This window comes from Pseudochaenichthys georgianus, chromosome 16, assembly GCF_902827115.2.
Source record: "Pseudochaenichthys georgianus chromosome 16, fPseGeo1.2, whole genome shotgun sequence".
NCBI lineage: Eukaryota > Metazoa > Chordata > Actinopteri > Perciformes > Channichthyidae > Pseudochaenichthys > Pseudochaenichthys georgianus.
The window spans coordinates 17,003,033-17,023,184 of NC_047518.2; the positions used below are offsets into that span (position 1 = coordinate 17,003,033).

The following is a 20,152-nucleotide window of genomic DNA, read 5'->3' on the forward strand; positions in this document are numbered from 1 at the left end:
AATGCCGTTATGTGATGACTTTCAAAGAGAAAAGCAAGCACACTCGGAATAAAGTATTATTTAATTAAAAAAAAATGTTTTCGGTCTGTTTCCGGTATTTGTTAATGACGATGTGATGTGAGATGTGAGACTGGGGCTGAAGTCGAATAGTCCATTTAGCGTAGGAACCTTCCTAACGGAGTGAAATGACCCGGAAGTCCCTCAGTGGCAGCCATGATAAGTGCAGTTCCAATTCTCTAAATGATAGGAAAGGAGGTTTCAAACTTCCTTTATAACCTCCTTTAGCTTAGGAACCACTGGACCTCCCTTGACTAAAGGAGAGGAGAAAATGCTGCCCCACAATGCCTTGCAACCGCAGCATTTGCCGTCACTCAACAGTCGGCCGTTCACGGAAACAACCGATTATGACCGAGAAATGATATCATGAAAGTTACGGTGCTTATTAAGCTTTTTAAAACTTGTGTGGTAAGTTGCCAAAGTGCTTTGTTTTGAACGTTCATCAGTATTAGAATCAAAAAGAGAAACATGAACGTTAGTTTTTACTGTAATGATCAAATAACGTCAACATTTCATCTCATAGCCTACTGAGCTGTGTGGGGTTTGTTCAACTTTTAAAAGATATTTGAATGGTGATATACACAGTGATAGATGTTAAGGACTAATGTTTATAATAAATACATTTGTATTTATTTTAAGATCTTTTCATAGTTCATACAATCATACGTATTGGGATCATTTGTATTAATGTGTACCGGAGGGAGAGGGTGACAGCTTCAGGTTCCTCGGTGTACACATCATTGAGGACCTGACATGGACTCTTCACACCGCCACCATCACCAAGAAAGCTCGACAGCGACTCTTCTTCCTCCGCAGGCTGAGGAGGTTCAAAATGGACTCCAGGATACTCTGCAACTTCTACAGGTGCACCATAGAGAGCATCCTGACTGGCTGCATCACGGCGTGGTACGGCAGCGGCACCGCCCTCAATCGTAAGGCTTTACAGAGGGTGGTGAACACTGCACAGACCATCACCAGGACGGAGCTGCCATCCATGGAGGACCTTTACTCCCAGCGGCTTAGGAAGAAAGCCCTCAGGATTATAAAAGACCCCCATCACCCCAGCCACAAACTGTTCTGCCTGTTACCGCAGCATCCGGACTAAAACCACCAGATTCAGAGACAGTTTCATCCTACAGGCAATAAGACTGCTAAACAAATTTACTTTGAAACAACATCCATAACATTCATCTGCTACTTAGTAATTATGTATCTATTTATCTAATATATCATTCCAATAGCTTGCATATAGACTCTTATTTCACAATTTCACTTTTTTTTAAACTATTTTTCTTTTTGTATTTACTTTTTAATATTTACTTGCACTATATTTTTCTGTTCTTCTGTATTATTGTGTTGCACTGTTGGAGAAGCCTGTGACCTAAGATTTTCATCGACATAGCTATCATCATAAATCCATATCTGAGGTGCACGAAGTAAAATGGAATATACTAGTTATTGATTTTAATGCCTTCAACAAGCCAACAACTTTTACCAGATTAATATGTGATTTATGTATTTGTAGACATTACTTGAAAAAAATATGGTATACTCATCATCATTCATCCACCTTGTTATATAATGAATATAATGCAATCTGTGATGTATTCCACAAATACAATTACATTTCTGTTTGATGAGTGCTCATTGAAGCTAAATGAATTGCATTAAACCCTTCTGATGTATGGTTCTGTTGATTGGCTGTTGCGTCTGTTGACTCTTTCTCTATGGTAACCATTATTGTTCATTGGCAGACTGGCAGTGTGTGTATTATACTGCTACTAAAGGTATTAACTGCTGATAACAATACAGTATAGAAAAAAAGTACAGTGGATCACATATTTATAGTTTTTATATTCCATGGGATGCAAAAATAAGTATTCAAAAAAAATAATAATTATGAAAAAGTTATTCATACAAATCAGTCCAACACACACACAAACTAAAGTAATCACAAATTTCAATTATATATTTCCATAATCTATCCAGTGTAGTGCAGTGGGACTGAAATCTGGATATGAAATTGGGATTTCTTTGTAAATAAGGTGTCTTAAAAAAATGAGAGAGCATTTCTCCGCGATCCCAACTCGTCTATTACCAACGTTCAGGGAGCTCTATGTAAGTCAATAATGGGACTCCCTGATACAGTAGTTGAAAATGTATGCTAAAGGGCCCCCACTGCGTTTGATAGTGACGCCAAGGGATCCTGACATAACGTCACTATAGCCTACGAGTTGGGAGGGAGAATGTGTTGAATAATGTTTCAACTTTGAGATTTTCCTCATGTGGGACCCCAACCTTAACCTCTTGATGAGCAGATGGGAGATAATGTTAAAATGACAAGTGTGCTGTTATAAGTATGTAAGTATGCATGTATATCCTGATCAAAAACCACAGACAATTACCTATTAAAGGTTATCTTCAAATGTTTTTCCAACTCTGCTGCAAACTTCTATTTTGAATTAAACATTTTCTTTTATAGAGTAAAAAGTCATGTGAATGCATTTGATTGGGTTTGTGGGTTTGACTGCCGGATTAGGAAAATAACTACAAGCTCAGTTTTTCCTGAATCTTAAAATGGTGTAGCATGGTTCAAAGAAGAACCAAATGCATTTTGGAGCAGAATTAAAAATAATGGGGTCGATGCATGCATTCATTTTCAGTTTTGGAAAAGGACTTGCAGAAGTCTTTGAGCCATGTTAGTTTATCAGGGAAATTATGCGATTAGTTATAAACATATTTAAGGTGAATTATAACTTAACTTTATTTAAATTCTTAATTGTTAGTGTTCCTCTTTGTTATTTACTTCTATAGATTCCCTTACATTTCATTTAGCTGACGCCTTTGTCCAAGGGACAAGGTACATTTGCTTCAAATACGCCACACCATTGTAAGTGCTGGTGCATAGCTTCAATTGACCTACATATTTTAAAGTCTCTACGATGTTGTGTGTGTTTTAGGTTTAATGGCCAGGGTGCAGTTGAAACAGGTGTGTTTCAGTCTGCAGAAGATGTGTAGACTTTCAGCAGTTTAGTTATTTAATAGTATCCAGTGGGGAGCGTTTTCAGACAGAGTCAGTCTGGATGGTACATTCCCACACCACCGCAGTCCTTCCACCGTCAGAGGCAAGAGGAAGGAAGTGGTGCGGCTCAAGGATGAGTAAGCCTTCTGTGACTCACGCGCCGCCACTGACCCGTGTAGCAACCTGATAAGCTCACATTATGTCTCAGCGGGCCCTGTGGCATAATACCACGCCAGCATGCCAGCCCAATAGGAGGCCGCCGCATGATGCACGGTGACAGCACAGACCTTTTTTCTAAACCATGGGAAAGAATGAATACAGTCCATACATGGGCACAGATGATAATATGCCATCCTGCTGAATACGCAAATAAAATGCCAATCTGGGTCAACAAAGTCAATCTTTATACTTTCACGCATGCCACTGCATCTAATGAATATTTCATCAAAGGCATGGATGCTTTTGGCTGAGAATCATCAGTCCTGTTAGCAGAGAAGATGAACATTGGGAAAATAAGGAGAAACAAACGGTGGCTCATTCACTGCCACAAACAGTGTTAAAAAGTAATGAAGGATCTTTTCTATCACAACAGTGTTTCTAACCATGAAATTATGAATCAGTTATATTTTTCGTTGCTAACAGTGAATTACTTTATTGCATATTGTAAGTTAGAGCAAATATAATTACAGCAGTACCGGTGTACTGAGCCCAGATGAGCTTTAAAACCTTACAAAGCTGAACAAATATATCAAATATAATATTTGCCAACAGAACATTGACCCAAGTGTTGATCAAAGTGGACATCAAAAACAGTAGGACTGTTACAAATGCTATGTTAATGGCTGGAAAATGCATGTATGACATGTAGTAATATCTTGTGTCTGTTAAAAGTACAGAAATCTCTGAGCAGTTTAATCTTCAGTGAGGCAGCATTCTGTAGTTTTGACTTTGGTATCTTCTGGATTGCACTGCAGACACAGCCTCTCTTGGCCTGTTGTTCACAGAGAAATGACTTCCCCTTTATACGGCTCTCTGATCACAGCTGTAGGCGTCCCCACCTGCAGGCAGAAAGAAAGGTAAAGTGACCTTTGGGGAAAACTTTATCTCGATCCGGATGCTTCAATTTCAAAGATATATTTGAATTCCAGACCTATTAAAGGTGCTTTACACCTAAGCAGCCCCCCTGTTTGCTCAATGTTTCATATCCTGTATGATGCTAACTTTATGAACACAAGTAGCTACATATAATTAGCCCTAGCTATTTTTAGAGTGGTTTGTGTGGAGATCTCTGCCTCATTGACTCATTCACTATTGCCTTAAAAGTTTGGAGAACTGAAAGTTGAATGGAAAGGGTTGTAATATGACGATACTGCTAGCAAGCAGCTAGCTTAGCTTAGTTGACAAACAGCATCTAGCCTGGCTCTGTTCGAACGTACAAAATAAAGAAAAAACGATATAAAAATACACTAAAGTAAACATTAACTTGATATAATTTAACACTGATACAATAATTGTTCATTCAATTCAACTGTCAATGTTTAGGTTTGTTTGGCATGTTTACACTTGTTCGATAAGTGCTAGATTTGAGCTATTTCAGTAATTAATCCATTACTTTAAGTTAGTTAAATATTTTACATTTGTTTTCACCAAATGTAGCTTCCTGTTTAGACTTCTCTGCTCTCTTTCTGCTTTACACAGACTCTTAATTGCAACACAATGTGTTCAAGTTGGTTACTTCAGTGGTCTAATCCATAGGTCTAATAATCCAATGATCTAATCCCTGATCTAAAGCAAACATTAACATTTTTATATTGGGTGTGTATCATTTGCAAAATTGTCAAGTTATAGGTTTTCGCAGGGTGTTATGTGCCTGATTATTTCCTTGACAGGTGTATAGCTGCATAGGCCTACTGTACATTATGGCATACGCTGACGTGGTGAACTTGTTCCGAAACAGAAGCTAAATGCTAGGCTTGGTGCTAGGCAGATAGTGAAAAGTAATATTTGAAGTGGTTATTTCAGTCAAAACAGCTGCCTGCTGTGGCTGTAATTTAGTGAGTTGGCTGGAAAAGCTAAACAATGAGCCAAAAGGTGCTAAAATGCACTGTACAGCTAAGGGGAAATGTAGAGTCAGGTGAGAGTTCTCTGATGGTTCGTCGTTAAGTTAGCACAGACTTTCCATTTTACTAACTGAAGTGTTTTATACTTATGAATACTGTGTTACACTTGACTGACCTGGTCCCTTTGCTTGATTCTTTTGTAAACAAACTCAGAGAAGGGTTTCCTGGGGATGAATCTTCCGGTCCCTGGGGACACCTGCAGCTGCCCGTCCTCATACACCACCCTGCCTCTGGAGATGGTGAGGACGGCGACGCCGTGGCACTCCATGCCCTCAAAGATGTTGTAGTCTACAGCCTGGTGGTGTGTTTTGGCTGATATCTTCCTACAATCACAAAGATACAAATACATTGTAATGACATTTATTTTAGAACTTGCATGCTTTCTGAATGCCAGGCTAAAAAAAGAAACGTATTGTGGGTAATGTATTCGGTTCTAATCTGAAACTGATTTAATCAGGCCAAGATACTTATACACAGCATCGAGTTACTGCAGCTCACTTACTTCGCAGCAACAAGCCATACAATGTAATATGTATAACTTGGGCTCATGTGATGCTCTATTTGCTGTAAAGAATGAAGTGGGATGTTGAAGATGGATCAGTTTTGCAACAGAAAGGTCAGACCCAATCACCCAATAAAATATATAGCATGGCTGCAAAATATTTTATTGGAAGAAATTATAAAAATGATTTAAATGATTAATCTAAAAGCACTCAATGTGAATGTATACGGCATATTTTAATCAACTACATTTGACATCTCTCAAGAAATATCTGATAGCTATATTTACAAGTTATTTTTGCACATAGAGATTTCTCATAAAAGATTAGCTTTCGAGATGCATTGTTAGAAAATAAACTGTGACGCAATCTAAATCCAGTAAGGTAGTTCAGAAGGCTCCACCTTGACGAACTAATATCCTGCAATTACAGCCAGGGCTGCCCCTAGCCAACTTGTGGCCCCACGCAAAGGTGTTTCATGAGGCCCCCCTTATGTGTCGTGAACTGTTAGTTCTCCGGAGCCTCGCAGCGGGGTAACTACAGAGCGCCTAATTGTAGCGCATTTACGCATTAGATGAATTGCGCCATATAAGCGCATAACATGAGGCCCCCCCCGCAAGATGAGGCCCCATGCAGTCTGTGTGATCTGCGTGTAGGGAAAGAAAGAGCCATACAAATAACACTTTCATATTACAAATTTAGAAAATGGGTCACAGAACTTCACATTTGTTGACGTTTAGATGCTTGATGATGCAAAATGTGAACCAGGAAGTTGATACGTTTATCTGTGTGCCATCTGGTGCTAGGCAGGTAGCATACAGTCTGACTTAAGAGCTATTCTGCTGTGAACAGCTGTCGGCTGAAAACAAAGCCAAGAGTGTTTTAGAGTGAACTACAACTATAACATTACTAGACCCAAAACAAATAGCTGAAAGACACAATAACACTCTCTTGAGCCGCAAAATTAGTTGATATGTATCTGTCTTTATCACTATGAGCAACCCCTACGTCTTATGAAATATTATTTTTGACTTATAATATCGGCTGAAGTTGAACTTGAAATATACTGTAATAACTCACATCATTTCCAAAACATATGCCATATACATTAACACAGCTGAAATGATAAACAAATCAAATATAATCTCAAAATGTCCTCAAAGACCAAACAACCTGCAGTTTATGTACTTATGACATAATGCACATGATCTCACCATATCATGTCCATATCTGTATGTATGTAAAAACCTGTAAATGTTCACTACAATTTTTATATTTTTTATTTCTTACGTCTTTATTATTGTTTTTATTCTTGTGTGAAATGATATCTGTCCTGTGTTTCAACCTTAATGCAGTTGCTGCAAAGACATCTTGTATTATCTTATCTGATCTCAGTGAGGTACTGCATGAGGGTTAATATAACCTTAATTCATAAAGGTACAAAAACCGACCTATAGTACTTTCAACACTGCATGCACTTGGTAACAGTAGTACAAGTACTGTATGCACCTTCTTATTAGGGTGGTTGAAGGGCTTTCAGGAAAATGTGGAAAAACACTCTAAGAGGGAGAGCCAATTACAGCCCTTCATATTAAAATAATCAAACGCTTTGCACAGCGAAGATTGATGATGTCTAACAAATAAATCATATCTGAGTGAAAAGACTGCATCAGCAGCGAAATAACTCTGACTCAGCCACTTCACGAGAGCCCGCTTTCCCCCCATTCACATTTACTGTTGATGTGTAAAGCCAGAAACCTTGCCTAGTGTGCACTGACAAAAACAAGATGTGTCCTCATTATTCCAGCATGCCCAATTACGAGACACAAGGCAATTGAGTGAACTTCCTAGGCGTTTCTGGTTATGCAACTGTGCGTGGCCCGTGGTCCCGGATGTTATGGAGCGACACTTGTGCTGAGGGGCGATTAATTACGTTAAGTTTCACAGATGAATTCACGACTGCGGCAATGAAACATGAGGCGCTCTCATGCTTGAAACGCAGTATAACATCGGGGAAGACAGACAGACAGGGAACATCAGAACTAAAAATAAATAGATTTTGAAACTATTTTCCAATGTTACCGGTGAATTAATTGACAGGAAATTAAACAGAATTAAATGTGTTCTTTTCAGTTGCTTCCCTGAGGGGCTCAGCCCAGATTCTGCAGCAAACAGAGCAGTGCATTCTGGGTTACATAAGACTTAATGTGCTACAATCTACTGGAACGCATACTGTCCTCAGTTCCATATATGGAACGTTGTTAGAATGATAGCAAAAACACATGATCCATGTTTATATAAAGCCTCATGGTATTGTGAGCTTGTTCCTGAAAATAGCCTTAATGCTACTATGAAAATTGGTTTAACTCCTACATGAAATATTCGTCATCTTTAAGATCCTCAACATCACCCATCTGCATCATCCCACTGATGCTGAGCTCCGCTTCCTAAAAATAATGACCTAAAATGGTAACGAATGTAACATTTCTCTTTACTGACTGATGACTCTGATTTATGTGTAAATAGTGTTATGCTTTCATTTGCAGCTGAGATATGTGATGACATGCCCTGCCGTCTGGATAGAGCATGATTAGCTCACGTTACGGCAGGTTACTGTGTTGAGGTGGCACAAGATGAAAGATACATCACTTTGCTTTTAGTGCATGCTATACCGCTAAACTTTAGAAATGGTGTCTTTTTTTTTATTTAAACACTTCTAGTATTCTGCAGCGGTGTTTAAAGTATTTAAAGGGGCCATATTATGCTCATTTTCAGCTTCATATTTGTTTTTAGTGCCTCTACTGTGACATGTTTCCATCCTAATGTTCAAAAAGGTCTTTGTTTTTAGCCTACCACGCACAATGCGCAAGCCAGTAGAAGTGCGAGTGTAACATAGTGATGTCATAGTGAATGCATTGCTCTGTTTGCATAGTGATGTAACTCTGTCACTAAGGATGCTAGCCTTTGCAGACCATAATACAGGAAAGGGAAAAACCCAAAAAGAGATGTGGAGCTGTACACGCACAGTGTTTTCTTTTCCTTCTCCATTTGAAAAGCTTTCTCCCATACGGCTGATTAACTGGAGTCCCCTCACCTCTTCATCTTAGGGTCCCAAATAACCACGTCAGCATCCGAGTTCTTGGCGATACGGCCTTTCTGCGGGTAGAAGTTGAAGATTTTTGCTGCGTTGCTGCTGGTGACAGCCACAAATCGATTCTCGTCCATCTTGCCGCTGTGCTGATGGAGGAAACGCACAGAGGAGCCGCTTTGAGAAAGGGGGCCACAGCATATGACAACAGAATACAGAATTAGCAGGCAAAAGGTCAGTGCCTAACTGCAGCAGCAAGCAACTCATTTCTGCCAAAATATCATCTCATTTGTGATTTGTAAGCACTGTGGAGTGTTGTTAATCTTCACAGTGGCCTTGGGGCAGCCGGGCTGAAACACTGTCTTCTCTTGAGAAAATGCAGAGCCTGCTTTCTGCAGCGATCTGCAGCTCCCAGAGTGTATTACCCGTTCTGTTGGAAACATACTATACTTATATTTCACACCTATTAAAATATAAATAGAGCAATACTGAATACAAATAATTAGTGTCAACACATTTAAAAGAGTAAGCGTTCTTAACCTAACGTAAAAATGTATATTCATTGCCACTAGGAATTCAAAAATGTACAATAGACCCCTGCCCACTGTTGTGTCAGCATATCAAGGGCCCCAGGGAATGACACTTTTGAAAACGATACCTCTCGAGCTTCCCTTTTTCATGCATAGCAGCTGTTGATGGCACGTCATGGCGCTCACACCTCTGCTGTTTAAGAGGTAAGAGTCAGTGCTGCTGAGTCAGGTCATTATGACATACCACTCCCTTCTCCCAGATGACGGACATCCGGTCCTCCACCCCGTTCACTCCGTTTGGGATCTTCGTGAAGTCGTCCTTGCCCAGAGCCTTCTGGCACACAGAGAAGGTGCAGTTGTCCGTCCCCGTGACAGTGAGATCATCACTGGCATCATTTGAAGGATAGATACAGGTTTGGGTGAATGAAAGAATAGAAACTGACCTTAATGAATACATATACAACACTAAATTGCTCAAACACACAATAATCTTTATAGGATATCATTGATGGTTACACTTTCAGCTCCACTTACTTGGCCAGCAGGTCCATGAGGTACCCCGGGGTGCTGGGGTCAGGTCTGAGGGGGGGGCCCATGACGAAGCCTGCAGCATGGCCCCAGTCTTTGTGCCAGCAGTGAGTACCGTCAGTGCCCAGTCCAGCTGCGATGGGCTCCCCGAACACCACGCGCCCTGCAGAAAGAAAACACCGTTTATTTATTTATACTGTTTACAACCTGGAAGATATGGCCAAAAAACATATTGAGGGAACTTTGGGTTTAATTAGATATCATTGTTTATACATGTAAGCTTCTTTTTTTTAGCATGACAAAAAGAAAACTCGTGAATACTTTAACTTTTGGTAATCAGAAAAAAAAGAGACAAACACAATAATAAAAATAACATACAAGTATTGAAGGTGCCATTAACATTGAATAATTGGACAACAAGTTTGCCACTTTGTCTTAATGCATTATCAACATACATATAATACACAATATAATGTTATAATATGTCCTTTGCTGTATCATTCTAAATATAAACACTAATGCATATTCATAAAGCTTGAAAAAATGATAATAATGCTGATAAAATGTTGTTGTTGTTGTTGCAAGTTCCATTGTGTTATAACTCTATAACTGTAATAGATTATAATTATTATAATAATATAATTGTTTTATATTATAATGGACTAAAATACCTGTAGTAATACATTTGAATGTGAAATAAGTTCCTGTACCTTCTACTTTTTTGCTTTAGGTGAGGTAAAAATCTCCTTTACAAAATGTTTGCATAGATTTAATGTCATTATTTCACTTTACCTCAAGTAAACAATGAACACTTGTGACTATAATAATAACATTATAATGCATCAAAAATATTCTATTTATCATAATTATAACGAGAAGAATAATAACACACTATGATCCATCACAGTAACCAGCATACATGAACAATTATGATCTTAAAGCATTATGAGGATGTCTATACACAAGTGACACTTGTGTTTTTTTAATGAAATATTAAATACATATACTTGTAACATTAAAAATGATTATGGTTATGGCCTCTAAAGGGCTGTGTCGGGCCTCCTCTCCACCCTCCTCCACCAGCAGGGGGCAGCAGCCCACACTCACCCTCTCTGCGGGCGTTTGACACCACCTTGGCGGCAGACTTGCTCATCACGTGCACCACGTACAGCGGGCAGTTGACAGCGTGGGCGATGGTGATGGCTCTCTGGGTGGCCTCGGCCTCCACCTCCTCCGGCCGACACAGCTCGTGGCCCTCTGGCCCCGTGATGCCCAGAGACAGCATCTTCTTAGCACCCTGCAGAGGCCCCGCGGGGGGACAACAACAACAAGACAGCATAAAGGTTAGAGGAGAGGGAGGAGAACAACACTCAGTGTGTGTCCACGCAGAGAGGTGACATAACATTGAACATTTTATTTAGATGTTGTTAATTTAATTTAAAAACCCCAATATTTAGAAAGAGATAAAGTGGTGTCTCTTCACAAACATGGTGAAAGTGCAAATTAGGGATAAGACAATAAAGCAATAACTTCAGGGAATATTTCACGTTTTAAATGGTATGTGCTACTAATAGACTAATATATTGTTTAACACAAAGTTATTCACATTCACATACACCTGTGATTCGGAACAAATCACTGGTGTAGAGAATATCAAAATCCATTGTATTGAATTCGTTTTTTACAGCTGACCATGGCATCTAGATGTTTTTTAAGCCATGTAATGAGGGCCCAAAGGACCCCAAATGTAACATGTTGGGTTAGCAAAAAATGCCAATACTCCTTAATACATATCCTAGTGACAGTAGTCAGCAAGAGGGTATAGTGTGCCAACATTTAATAAAGACTATGACACATATTGTTCATTTATAGTTATTTTAAAAACCTAAAATCATGGTAAATAATAGACAACCAAATGTAGGAAAACTTAATCAATAACATTCTTTGTTTTAGGATTTGTTTAAGTTGCTGATCATATTTATTCACATTATTTGACGTGTTCTCATTTGATGTTCCTGTTTGACTGTAATGTGTCTTTCCTGTCATGACACTTATATTGCAGAATTAGCCATGACTTTTAAACTGGCAAATTAACAGAAATATCTTTTAATGAGGACTGTTCCTTTCATTTTAAACTGCCTGATCCCCACCACAAGAGACCCCTGTTTCACTTCTTTGACCTCTGCTGCCTCCTAGTGGTGAATTGTTGTCATGACATTTATTTTCAAACATGGCCAATTGTTGTTAATTAAAAAACTGAATTCTGATAAATAATTGCCATTTAGTTTTGTAGAAAGTAGGCCCTGGGGCCAGCCCATTTAATTACACTGTGTTCTTTTTGGATATGACATAATAAACTTAAAACGAAAGGGGAAATGCTAAGGTCTTCAGGTGACTTCAGGTTTTATGCAGTGGACACGGCTACAGAGTAAAAGCTGCTTTTGGAATTTCACCACATTGCTCTCCGTAATTAATGTGTCTAGTCGCATTGCTGACACACACAGGGTCAATGGACCTTGAACCATCTGTAACATGCAGGGAAACACTGATATAACATGTCCCTTTATTCACAATTTAAACATCTTAAAATGCAATATTTGCAAATCTATAACTATATATTTGTTATATAAATATATCTGCCACGTCTATTATTCTATGACATTGCAGGATACTTTATTAGGACATGTTCAGCTTCCTTTATGGTTAAACCATTGTGTCCACATATAGGCTTAGACATTAACCTTATAGAACGTGATGAAAAGCACAGTAGCATGCATGCTAGCCATGTGGCGAGTAGGACTCTTTCTGTCCAGATGCAATCATTATTGTTCCTCTTTCATACTAAGGACAATGACACGTATTTTTTGTTGTTTAAGGTGGGGTATGTAATTTTGGAGAAACCAGCTCGAGTGAGCTCGAATTTGAAAATACACTACAACAAATCTGCCTCTTCCTTACAGAGCCCTTCCTCCAACACACACGAACCAATGATGGCACGAGATACGTTTGTGCACAGATGGAAGGCTGACAGGCAGGTAGGCCATCCAGTTATTTTAGCCGGGACGGCTCAGATGATTGGTCGTGCTTTTTACAGTACTACGGCTTCCACAGATGATATTTTGTTATGGATTTATTGTCAAAGCATTTAATATATTCATTGCTATCGGGATGTTAAGAGCATTCCATGGAATATAACAAAAAGTAGGGATGCTCCGATCGATCGGTCACCGATCGATATCGGCCGATACTCACTCTCTCCCGATCACTCGGTGCTCTCTAAACATGCCGATCGCAAGAGCCGATCGCATGATCATGCGGCATGATCTGTGTGCGGCAAAACAAGCTCGCCAAAATGGCTTCGCCGGTCTGGCAGTATTTTAAGGTGTCCGAAAAAGACAGTAAAATAGCGGAATGCAACGCGTGTGTGAAGCAGAAATCCTGCAGCTCCACCCGCTGGACCGGTAAGCGAAACGAAACACACAAGAGTTAGACCTAACACACTTAGCTATTTTATCTACCTCTGGAACAAGCTAAACTAGTTATTATAAATATATTTATTCTTCACTGTCGGGTCACTCATTACTAGATCAGTGAGCTGCATGAGATACTGACAGGCTGTTATGAGAGAGAGAGAGGGAGAGAGGAAAAGAGAGCGCTTCCGCTCATTTCTCCAAAGTGAATGTAAACTTGAATAATGTACATAATTTCAATGTAATAATTAAGTTGATTGTTGTTTGTGGAAGCTCCAGTGAATGAGCCCCATTAACTGAGTTTTAACATCACTTTAAATGGAAGATTTAAAGTGATGTTTAAATCTTCCATTTAGGCCCCGCCCACTTGATCGGATCGGCGATCGGTATCGGGCGATACTGATTCCGGCGATCGGCCCCGAAATTGGCGATCGGAGCATCCCTACAAAAAGTGTTTCTGAAATAAATTACATAGCCCGCCTTTAAATTCTGGATATTTGCTTTATCATATTGCTTTAGATTAGAAAGGAAAAACACGGTCACTGATATTCTTCAGCCGAAAGTCAGGGGTTAAATACTGAAAGCCACATACTAGCCACATTCTAGCACATATGTGCATAAACAAATACTGCAGCTCTTCAGTTTAAGCAACCTCTTCCTCACCATAAGTTTCCACTAATTCACTCTTGATAATAAACTGGTTTTCACTTGATCTTATACTAACCTCTGCGATCAGGTCTCCATTCTCAGCGTGCACCTGAGCTATAGCTCCGATCTCCTTACACTGGGAGAAGGCCGCGTACAGCTCAGAGTCGTCCAGCATGAACACGTCCTTATAGGCCATGAACATCTTAAAGGAGTTAACTCCCTTCTCTTTGGTCACCGTCTGCATCTCTTTTTTCACCTGGAATAAAAAGGTTTTGGACAGACAGAGGAATAGCTATGAGCATCCTTGATACTTATATAGTACCACTCAGCATGGAAGCCCATTTCCGCCACATGTGATGAAAAAAAGTAACTTAAAGAGAAAAAGAAAATGTTTTCAAATGATTACTTATAGTAATATATACTTTATAGTCTATAAAAATGATACATAACTATCTAAAAAAACTGACACAGTAACTCAAAAATAATAACAACATTTCTTTATATACTTACTTCATTATTTCAAGGTAAGTAAGTAAATATTTTTTAAAACTAATTTCTTAAAGAAAATGTCTCTATGTTGCAAATCACTATTTAGCATTATGTATTTATTATTTCCATAAGCAGGTCATTATTAAAGAAAATCTTTCATTATTTGTATATTTTTTGATATTCTAACTAATTATTTCCGTCATTCTTCATTATTTTTGAAATACTGTCTTTTTTTGGCAACTAACTGATTTTTTTTTTTAAAAGTTTCTCATTATAATAACTTACACAATCTTTACATTTTACTGGATTTATTTTGTATTTCTTTGTATTTAACAACAATGATGTGCTCCATCACCTGGTCACTCCACCATGTGACGGCGACATGCAGCGAGTAGTCGCAGCAGACTTTGGGGTCAGCAGTCTGCCTCCAGCAATCGTACGCCTCCAGGAGAGACTTTCCCCTTTGGGGGATCACAAAGTCCATGATCATGGTGGTCCCTCCTGCCAGAGCGGCCTGGGGAAACACACATTACCACAGAGGTGAGCTAAACATTAACATATAGCCCTGAGACACACACACTGTCTATGTGCAGGGTGATCTGGCAGTGCACTGATACATTTCAAGTCTGGCCTTGCTAGTCTGGCTAGTGTATAAGGCTCACTTGTATGGCAGCATGTTAATGACAACATAATATACACATTCATTATGCAACATTTAGATTATATAGCGCTTTTTCCAGGTTAAAGCAATATGTTTGTTTCTTTGTTCAAAATATACAATAGATTTCCAAACCTTTCAGATTATATTACTTTCAGCCTGTTATTCTTTTAAATGTGAGATAAATCAGACAAGTTTAAAATACAATTCTGGTAGCAACCTTCAAAATAAAACACCAGACTGCACATCAAATGCTAACAATTTAATAAAGATACCAATACTGCAAATGAAGTCTAAGAGAGCAATGGTAAAAGTTGTGTGTGTTTACTACCATTGATAGCAAATTGTTACAATGCTAATTCTAAGATATCCAAGTTCATTGTACAATTATTTTTAAAACGATATTGAAAGTCTGATATTGAAGCATGCTATGGTGGAAAGTACTTATGCACATTAAAGGTGGGGTATGTAATTTTGAGAAACCAGCTCTAGTGCGCTAGAATTTGAAAATACACAGCCGGAAGAAATCTGCCACTTCCTTACAGAGCCCCTCCCCCAACACACACGAACGCGCACATGACCAATGAGGGCACGAGATAAGTGTGTGCACAGATGGAAGGCTGACAGGCAGGTAGGCCATCCAGTTACTTTAGCCGGGCCGGCTCAGATGATTGGTGGTGCTTTTTACAGCACTACGGCTTCCACAGATGACTTTTTTTATGTATTTATTGTCAAAGCATTTAATATATTCATTGCTATCGGGATGTTAAGAGCATTCCATGGAATATAACAAAAAGTGTTTCTGAAATAAATTACATAGCCACCTTTAATTAAGAGTTACTTTATAGTTCAATTATTCAATTCAATAAGATTACCAGGGTTACACATTGGAATTATTATTATACTATTATTAAGTATGTGAACATAAAAAAGTATTGAAAGAGCGGATTCCCTCAACAAATTGTAATATATATTATAAACAAATACGGCGTAAATGTGTAAAATGCACATTGGTAGTGGTATTGCACAACCGTTTTTATAACTATTTGAAAACTTTATTAGATTATGTAATTTTCAGATTCAGATTAATAATACAAATATTCATAACAAATACAATATCATGTAACATTACACTTTATTAATCCCTGGGGATACAAAGGCAACCTCAGTGTTTCAATTTTATCGAGCTGGATACTTCAACTTTATTTCGATAGTCATAGTTGTACTTTTTACACCACTGCATTTAATAACAAACTATAATCAATACTTCAATTATGGTGTACTGTATGCTATTATTACAAATTAAACTACCCAATAGCATATAAAGTAATACAATTGGCTATATCTTGTCAAATGCAACATTAAAGTGATGTTATATTTTATACATCTTTATACAGTCATTTTGTGACCGTGCGCATATTTTGATGTGTACTATCTACCAGAGGTGGGAGAAGTACTCAGATCGTATATTTGAGTAAAAGTAGAAGTACCAGAGTGTACGAATACTCTGTAACAAAAAAAAGTCCTGCATTCAAAATGTTACTCAAGTCAAAGTACATTAGTATTGGCATCTAAATATACTTAAAGTAGCAACAGTAAAAGTAGTCATTGTGCAGATTGGTCCCTTTCAGAATAATATATATGATATGTTTTATAATGAGTGATCATGAAAGTGTTCTCAAAGCTGGTGAAGGTGCAGCTAGTGTGAATGACTTTGTATACTGCAGGGTAGCTGGTGGATTTACTCCAGGTGGAACTAAAGTCTGATTTAGCACTTGATTAGATTTCACATCATTCATCCACATCTGTGAAGTAACTAAAGGGATTAAATACATATAGTGGAGTAAAGGTACATGATTTAACTCTGAACTGTGGTGGAGTAGAAGTACAAAGTAGCAAACATTTGAAATACTCAAAGTACATGTAACTCAAAATGTTACTTAAGTACAGTACTTGAGTAAATGTAATTGCATAAATATCTGAGCAGCCTTCTTCTACCTCTGCTGGTAGTTTGAACTGATATGCATGGATACATTACTATGAAAGAATACAAAAAATCCAAGTATTGTCTACAGCAGGGGTTTCAAACTCAAGGCCCGAGGGCCAAATCCGGCCCGTGACTTCATTTGTTGTGGCCCCACAAGAGCTTGCAAAGAATATCATATGTTTATTATACGGTTACATGATGATTTAATGAAGCACGTTGTCCATAAACTACATGTACACATCTCAAATTAAACTTTTTTCTCAGAATTTAACTCTTTTTTTAAATGTCACTTCCTTTTTTTAAATGTCACTTCCTTTTTTTAAATGTCACTTCCTTTTTTTTTAAATGTCACTTCTGTTTTTTGATTTTGACTTTTTTTCCAACTTTTCTTTTGAAATAATCTTGTGACATTCTCACTGAAGAGACTTGCAATTATTTGCCCCAGACTTCTGCTTTCAGACGTAGTTAATTATGAAGTTATTACTATCTGATAATAATCCAATGCAGAGGCAATAATGTAATGTAATACATTATTTTATATATATATATTTATATATAAGTTACAGCCGGCCCTTTGAGTGCAGCCATAATGCTGATGGGGCCCGCGATTAAACTGAGTTTGACACCCCTGGTCTACAGTGTCTTAATGTGAAGGCTAGTCTAACTTCCGTTATCATTCTGTGTCTCTTGGTCTAACTTGACGCCTCTGAACCTCCTCTCCTTCTCCGCCTGACGCATTGTGAACCCTCTCACCTTGGTTCCGATGTAGAAGTCGTCCACAGCCTTGGTGCCCATGAACTCCAGCTCCATGTGGGTGTGGGTGTCGATGCCGCCCGGGATCACCAGCTTCCCGGTGGCATCGATGACTCTCACCCCCTCGGGGATCTGGAGGTTCAGCCCAACTTCCACTATTTTCCCATTCTCTATGTAGACGTCGCTGATCACGGAGCAGTCTTCGTTCACGACTTTCCCCCCTTTGATCAGGATCCCGCTGGGCTCTGCCATCCCTTTACAACCGAGACACTTTTTAGATTAAAAAGTGTGTGCAAACTGAACAGAAGTGCAGCTCTGCCGTGTGTGCAGTGAGTGTTCAGACACTCCAAAGTTCATGTGAGACAGGGATGTCCACAGATCTCCATTCGCGATTACTGGACTCTTGCCAGGTAAACACCATCGTCTGCCAAAGCACCGCCCTGTTCCATGGGAGTGGGATTGTTTTGAATCCGCCCTCTTGTTAATATTTCACAGACCCTAGTCTGAATCCAGTGATCATTGATGGAGAAAACAAACCTGTTCTGACGTTAAGTAATTCACCATCCTACATGTGATAAATAAGGCCAGATGGAGCAGTTGTCCTGCACTGACCTCGTGTGAAATCCACAAGGAAAGTGCAGATATATTCACTTCAAGCAAGTTATACCATATTGAGTGCTGGTGAATTAGTTAAAAGGCCTACATTAAAGGCCTAAAGACTATTACACACCTGAGCTGATATTCCATTTACGTGTTTATAGACTCTTCTTGCACTATTTCTATTTTTAATTGTATTTACTTGCACATCTTACAACATTCTCTCGCACTATTTTATTTCTATTCTGTTATTTTTTTGCACTTTTTTCTTTTTTTCAATAATTGAATTGCCACGATACAATTGAAACCGATGCGTTTTCACTTTGCATGCGGTAGATATGCAGAGTTGCTGCTGTCCTGATGACAATGGAGAGCTCATTGGACCATTTAGGAGCCAGGATAGCAAACAGGTGTGTTTTTGAGGGGTGCCTGGGTCCCACTCGCAGTGAGGGAGTAGCAAGCCGATTGGCTGACGCCGAGCGAAGAGCACATGCTGGACTGTATGGTTTAACCAAGGCCTGGATGTAGGAAAGGGCTGAGCTCTCTAGGATGGTACCAGTGTCTTGAAGCGGATTCTGCCAGCCACTGGCAATCAAATCCAATCGCATTTTATTTACTTAGCCCGATAGCAAACACTTGTCTCAGGGGCCTTTAGTGTGTGTACAGCACAACTCCTCCTGTCCTAGATCCCCACAGCGTACAAAGAATCCCCACAATGAATGGAGGAGACATGTTAGAAACGGATCCCTTCTCCCAGGACAGAGAGGCGGGTGTCTTGTGCAGTGCTTGGATCTCTTTCTGACGTTGGGAATTGATTAATGCCATTCTTTTCACATCAGGAGGCTCCCCAAGGTTGGCCTTCAACAGTGCTTCTTCTGGTTCTGGTGAGGACAGTGGTCCACTCTTCACTGTGTCTGTGAGAGAGGTGCCGACAGAAGAGGTACTTACTGACCCCACGTAACATCACTACATGAGCAGATACTGTACTGTACTGTGGGGAGGAAGCAGCAACATCATTTATTGAATCATTGTGTGAGATTTCAATGTAACCAACATATTGAGCCATTGCATGGTTAGCAATTGAGATGAATTCACTTTAGCCATACTTTATGGGTCCATACTTTTATTCATAGTCTCTTGAATTGTCCTCCAGTGGATCACTTAACGTTATGTCATGCCATGCCCAGAGATACCTGAACCTTGAAAAAGACCCCAACCCCCCCCTACAGACTGTTTGGGCTTATTTGTCTCCAGCTATCGTCATAGTTAAGCAAACATGGAAAGAATGGAAATCAAGGATGTCACCTCAGTTAAATAAACCTTCTATCACTCCTAAGTCCTTTTACAGCTGACATTCTTGCATTAAAACATGACATTATGCTGTTCTATATTTGTACTTATTCTATGGTCTTCTGCTTGGGGAGAATCTTGGTCATCATTCAGAAACCTGTGACCGGTTCAATGCCACAATCTAAACACTGCAGAGGCATGGAAGCTGACTGGTCAAAAAAGTAATTGTATATTTGTGAACTGTTTATATTCACTATTCAAAAAAAAAAAATCCCCAGATTCAGCAGGCTTCTGATAACGCTGTGATATCCCCGGAGCATGCCACTGCCTCTCTTTCATGAAGAGTTGTTAGCCACTGGGAGAGATTAACATTTCCCTGCAGTGGATTGGTTGTCGGCAGCGCATCAGTCGAGAG

At 39.1% G+C, this 20,152-nt stretch overlaps 1 protein-coding gene across 1 annotated transcript; it reads right to left on the reverse strand.

Moving 5' to 3' along the window:
- Nucleotides 1-1,999: 1,999 nt before the first annotated feature.
- dpys (dihydropyrimidinase) lies at nt 2,000-18,235 on the reverse strand. The gene is made up of 9 exons (XM_034103509.2): nt 17,851-18,235; nt 14,808-14,966; nt 14,040-14,219; nt 10,953-11,142; nt 9,852-10,008; nt 9,562-9,703; nt 8,794-8,936; nt 5,315-5,522; nt 2,000-4,137 (listed from the first exon to the last, which is right to left on the reverse strand). Exons 1-9 carry the CDS (start codon nt 18,100-18,102, stop codon nt 4,078-4,080), a joined length of 1,491 nt encoding a protein of 496 aa, XP_033959400.1. The 5' UTR covers nt 18,103-18,235; the 3' UTR covers nt 2,000-4,077.
- Nucleotides 18,236-20,152: the final 1,917 nt, after the last annotated feature.